General features: G+C 49.9%; 1 protein-coding gene across 1 annotated transcript in view; it reads right to left on the minus strand.

Moving 5' to 3' along the window:
• Hspa4 (heat shock protein family A (Hsp70) member 4) overlaps window positions 1–5,299 on the minus strand; it is a 49,542-nt gene extending 44,243 nt beyond the window's left edge. The window contains exon 1 of the mRNA XM_042688788.1: window positions 4,929–5,299. Coding sequence (XP_042544722.1) covers window positions 4,929–5,035 — 107 coding nt within the window. The 5' untranslated portion in view covers window positions 5,036–5,299. The remainder of the gene's footprint in view (window positions 1–4,928) is intronic.
• Between the last annotated feature and the right edge of the window lie 819 nt (window positions 5,300–6,118).

Genomic DNA, 6,118 nt, shown 5'->3' on the forward strand with positions numbered 1-6,118 from the left:
CGTGGGTAGCTCACGCCTGTAATCCTAGCTACTGAGGAGGCTGAGATCTGAGGATCCTAGTTCAAAGCCAGCCTGGGCAAGAAAAGTCCGTGAGACTCTTATCTCCAATAAGCCACTAGAAAACCGGAAGTGGCGCTGTGGCTCAAGTGGTAGAGCGCTCGCCTTGAGCTGAAGAGCGCAGGGACAGTGCCCAAGCCCAGAGTAAAAAAAAAAAAAAAGCAACATTGGGCATGACCTTTCCAGGATGGCTTCTTGTTCCAGCACCAGAGTTCAGGACCCATGACCAACAAAAAAAAAAAAAAAACCACTATGTAAGACTAGAAATGTGGCTTATTGGTAGAGTGCTTGCCTACCATGCATGAGGCCCTGGATTCTATTCCTCAGTATAATAAACAGAAAAGGCTGGAAGTGGTGTGGCTATGGCTCAAGTTGTATAACGCTAGCCTTGTGCAAAAGAATCTCAGGGATGGGGCTGGGAAGGTGGCTCAGTGGTAGAGCGCTTGCCTTGCATGCCTGAGGCCCTAGGTTCAATTCCTCAGCACCACATAAGCAAAAAAAGAAAAAAGCCGGAAGTGGCACTGTGGCTCAAGTTGTAGAGCACTAGCCTTGAGCTGAAGAGCTGAGGGGCAGCGTCCAGGCCCATAATTCAGGCCCCACGACCAAACCCAAAAAACAAAAATAACTGTGTATTTTTATTTATTTATGTTGGTCATGGAGCTTGAACTCTGGGCCTGGGCACTGTTCCTCAGCTCTTCAGCTCAAGGCTACTTCCAGTTTTCTGGTGGGTAATTGGAGATAAGAGTCTCATAGAATTTTTGGCCAGGCTGGCTTTGAACTGCAACCCTCAAATCTCAGCCTCCTGAGTACCTAGGGTTATACTTGCGAGCCGCTGGTACCTGTCAGCACTATGTATTTTGAGAGTTGCCTCCATCGTTCTCTCCCCAACACCTGCCCCGCCCCATGTCTCAGTCAATTCAAGTTATATTTTTATGTTCTCTATATCTTTAAAGTCTAGAATCTGCAAACGAGTATATTTGGGTTTTGAGCTTGGCTTAATCCCGCTCAATAGGATCTCCTGGTTCCATCCAAATGACATTTCATTTGCCTTTTTTCCCCCCCCTGGTCGTGGGGCTTGAACTCTGGGCCTGGGCGCTGTCCCTCAGCTCTTCAGCTCAAGGTGAGCGCTCTACCACTTGAGCCTCAGTCCCATTTCCAGCTTTTTCTGCTTATGTGGTGCTGAGGAATCGAACCCAGGGCCTCATGCATGCAAGGCAAGCACTCTACCACTGAGCCACCTTCTCAGACCCTTCATTTGTCTTTATAGTTGAGTAAATTCTCTATCTCTCTCTCCCTCCGCCGTCCCCCCCATAGATATCTTCTATTTTTCTTTATCCACTCATCAGTTCTTGGGCACCTGGGTAATTAAACTGTTTGGCTACTGTGAACAAAGCCGCAATAAATATAGGCCTGCAGGTATCTTTAATGTACATTAATCTGCACTCCTTCAGCTATATGTCCCAAATGTGATATGCCACAGTCCTAAGGGCAGATTTAAATTTTTTTGAGAAACCACCATATTGGTTTCTATAGTACTTACACTAGTTTACATCTCATCATCAAGCAGCTGTTTTCTTAGTGATAATCATTCTGACTGAGGTGAGATGGAATCTTTTTTTTTTTTTTTTTTTTTTTTTGGTCGGTCGTGGGCCTTGAACTCTGGGCCTGGGCGCTGTCCCTCAGCTCTTCAGCTCAAGGAGAGCGCTCTACCACTTGAGCCACAGCGCCACTACCGGTTGTCTGGTGGTTTTTTATTGGAGATAGGAGTCTCACGGTCTCTCCTGCCCGGGCTGGCTTTGAACCACGATCCTCAGATCTGAGCCTCCTGAGTAGCTAGGATTACAGGCGTGAGCCACCAGCGCCCCGCTTGAGATGGAATCTTAAGTCTTATTTTTGGGTACTGGAGCTTGAAGCAGATCCTCTCACTCAAGGCTGGCATTTTACCACTTAAACTTCACCTCCAATACAGTCTTTTTGCTAATCAATTAGACAGAGCCTGCTAAGACCTTGGTCTCCTGAGTAGTTAGAATTACAGGCATGAGCCACCACTGCCTAGATTAGCAGTTTTGACTTACATTTCCTATACAGTTATGGATGCTGAACACTTCTTCATCTATAGTTTCTTCTTCAGAGAACTGTATCTAATTCTCTTGCCCATTTATTAACTGGGTTATTTGTTTTCAAGTTTTGGTCCTTTGTTTTAGCTCTATGTAAGACCCTTTATCCGTTGAATGGCAGCAAAAAAAATATCTTTAGTACTTTTTTAGAAGCAGAACACAATACACTTCTCCAGAAAAACAAACTGGAATACCCATTGTTATAAATAAGGGCTAGGCGCTGGTAGATCCAGCCTGTAATCCTAGCTACACAAGAGGCTGAGATTGGAGGACTGAAGTTCAAAACCTGCCCACGTAGGAAAAGTATGTGAGACTTTTTTTTTTTGTCATGGGGCTTGAACTCTGGGCCTGGATGCTGTCCCTCAGCTCTTCAGCTCAACGCTAGTGCCACAGCGCCACTTCCACTTTTCTGGTGACTTTCATGTCCGGACTGACTTTGAACCATGATCCTCAGATCTCAGCCTTCTTAGCTAGAATTCCAAGCATGAGCCACTGACACCAGCCGAGACTCTTATCTTTTAACCACCAAAGAGAAGTGGAGCTGCTGCTCCAGTGTAGCAAAAAAACTCAAGGACAGTGCCCAGACCCTGAGTTCAAGAACCAGGACTAACACACATATACATAACACACACACACACACACTATAAGATGGAAAAGAACTTAACTGAGTTTTTGAGGGTGAAATGTCCTAAAATTGTGGGGATGGTTGTAGTGTGTGATTACACTAAAGCCTATCAAGCCGTACACTTCAAATAGGTGACCAAATAGGTGAAGTACAGTGTACTTCAATGAAGTGTTAAGAAAACTATAAAACTCAGGTCAAAGACTGAATCAAACATCAACTTGAGAGTTCAAGGATGAGACTTCAGGTTAAACACCAAGAACAGGCCAAAGGGGGTGTGGATAAAATCTGACAAGAGGAAAGACAATGAATCTTTCAAGTAATAAAAAAAAAAGTGACATATAGAACAATCTAGTTCAGCTAGAAACCTGCCAGGATGAGATAAAAAATTAAGGGTGAACTTAGTACTGTTGGCTTACACATGGAATCCTAACCACTCAGAAAGTTGAGAGTTTAAAAACAGCCCAGGCAGATACTTCTGAGATTCTTGTGATTCAAACCTCCAATTAACCGGGGGAAAAAGCCCACAGTGGAGCAGAGCACTATCCTGGAGCACAAAAGCTCATGGGCCAGTACCCAGGCCCTGAGTGTCAAGCCCCATGACTGGTGCAAAAAAGGGAAAAAAACTCAGGATGAAAGGATGAGCCTCTGGCTCAAGATTTAGAACCTTGAAAAGCCACATTTGAGAACCTGGAAATAAGTATCATGGGAGTTTCTTATCGAATTGTTTCTAAATAGAAGGCAACAGATTATAAATTATCTACATGGTTCAGGGGAAGGAGTGGCAGAGGCCTGTAATCCCCGCACTTGGAAGACAGGCAGTATGATTCAAAGTTCAAGGGTACTCTAGGCTACAAAGTTACCTGGCCTTTAAGGAGGAGAAAAAAGAAAAAAAGCAGCACTGACATTATCTACATGTACTCAAAGACATGCTTTTTACCCTAACGAAGGCAAGACCTGGGTGAGTCACCATTTTTGGAGCTCTGTCTGTACTGGTACCATCACCACTCCTAAATTGTAGAAGTCAAACTAAGCCCTTGACTCTAATAATCTTGACCAACCACCTCCCACTCCCCCAGTATTATCTTCAAAATGCAACACTACTAAGGGATAGTTCGCACAGATTGGGCAGAGAATACCCCAACACGGCTAAAAATCATGAAATGCGGTGAGGGAAACCCGAGAAGTGTCGACAAGGATAGCATTAAAAGGTCTGGAGATGCAACTTTTGTGTTACAGCGCTGCCTAAGCCTACACAAGACCCAATACTCATCTCCAGCATCACCAGGGAAGGGGGGGGGGGGGGGGGGGAAACACGTGCGGGGTAGGGCTCGTCTGTAACTTCAATCCCTCTCGGAGAGGCTGAGGCAGGAGGATCACCAGGAAGAACGAGGCCAGCCTAAGCTACATAGCTTCAGCCTCCAAAAAAAAAAAAACTACCAAGTGTCCATTTTATTAAGTCTCTGTCTTTTATCAATCCATGCTCCCCTACCTGGACAGAGATAGCGGATGGGTGTATTCGGAGCCTGACCCCAAGGCTTCAGCTCCCTCCCCCCCCACTTCGAGGTGCTGCCCCGCCCCCACTCACGTGGGACTCTGGAGATGGCCTCGCCAGTCCGCAGTCCTCACAACCCATTCAAGTTAAGAACTTTCATTAAGCACCTGCTGTGTGTTAGGGTCCGAGCCTTAGGGTGGATATTCAAAAATGGTCAGCATGCCTTTGGGGGCCTACACTCCACCCTTTTATTACCCAAAAAAAAAAAAAAAGAAGAAGATAACTCCTAGTCCATCCTCCATCCAGGGCCTGCCTCCCTTCCATTTCTGATCCATGCCCTCTCCGCTAATTATTGGTTCCCTCTCCCCCCCCCCCCCCAAAAAAAAATAGGAAATAAAATCTTCCTCTGGCCCACGGGAAAAGGCCCCGCACCTGGAGTCGACAGGCACTCAAAGGCGGGTGGGCCGCTTGGAGTACCCCGAAGGGGACGGTGCGGATCTCTTACCACCTGGGTTCTGGGTTTAGAACCAGGTGAACCCCCCACCCCCCCTCCCCGGGCCTGCATTCCCCAAGCCGAACGGAGCGAGCCGCCACCTCCCCAACCCCAGGGCACGCGGCCGGCCCGGCCCACACTTACGGCGTGCAGCGGTCGCTATATTCATTAGCAATCGTCTCGATGCCCCCGGCACGGGCCACGGCCACGTAGCAACTCTGGAAACCCAGGTCGATGCCCACCACCGACATGGCGCCGGTTATTTACTCGGGCTCAGGCCCGGGTCCGGCCGCTGAAGAACAGGACGCGGACCCCGGCGGGGCTGACTGGGCGCGCTGAGGACGGGCCGCGTGAGCTGCAAAGGCCGGAGCGGATGGGGGAAACCTGCGGGTTGTCCCCACGCGAGCCGCCTTTAAGTCCTTGGAAGGAAACGCCGCGACCCTGGGGCACCCTCAGGCCGGCTCTCCGGCACCGGCTCAGCCGCCACACAGCAGGCGCCGGCCGCGGGGGCGGAGAAGATCTCGAAAGATCTCGTTGCGACGGGAATCCAGAGCTGCAGCGCGCGAGAACTGCGCAGGAACAGAATGTTCTCGCGAGATCCCGGCGGCTCAGCAGCCTTTTTCTTTCGGAGCCTGCCTCTCCCCCTCCCCCCGCCCGCTTCCGCCCCACCCTCTTTCCCCCACCCCCTCCTCCGCCCATCTCCCGCGCGCCTTCATTACGTCAGCGCCTGCGTCACGTCCTGGCACCCGAAACCTGGGAAGGTGGAAGATGGCTGAAAGAGAAGCGGCCTGATTGAGCCTGCGCACCATCTCCCGGCGGCGCTCGCACGCCGAGCACCTCCCTTTCCGGAAGAGGAGGCGGAGAGCCAGCGGGAGGGCGCTGAAGGGGCGCTGTTGGCCTACTTCTGTGTTGAATCGCCGAGAAACTTAAGGTGATGCCGTCTCCGCTGCTCCCCTCACCCTTGCGTGGAGTTCCCCCTCCCCCCCAAGACCGAGGCACGGTTTAATCTTCATATTCTGCCAGATCCATTCTCAGGTCATCGGGATAAGTTATTAGGAGGTTAGGGGAGCCGGACATGGTTTGGGAGGGACGAGACGGGGGCGGGGGGGGGGGCGAATTCCGCTTTGAACATGGCCTTTAAAAGCGGATCTTTGCCACTGTTCAGGACAGCGCCCTCACCAGCGAAAGGAAGGAATCCAATCCTAATCACCTCACCTCAGTTTTCTTTCTCTCAGCCTGCCTCCCACCCTGGTGAAAACCACGTGTCAGACTTAACCAGACTTAACCAGTCCCAAACACATTCCAAGCCCAGTGCTAGGCCCCCAGCTGGTTGC

Source organism: Dipodomys spectabilis, unplaced genomic scaffold, assembly GCF_019054845.1.
Source record: "Dipodomys spectabilis isolate Male_0828 unplaced genomic scaffold, ASM1905484v1 ptg000119l, whole genome shotgun sequence".
NCBI lineage: Eukaryota > Metazoa > Chordata > Mammalia > Rodentia > Heteromyidae > Dipodomys > Dipodomys spectabilis.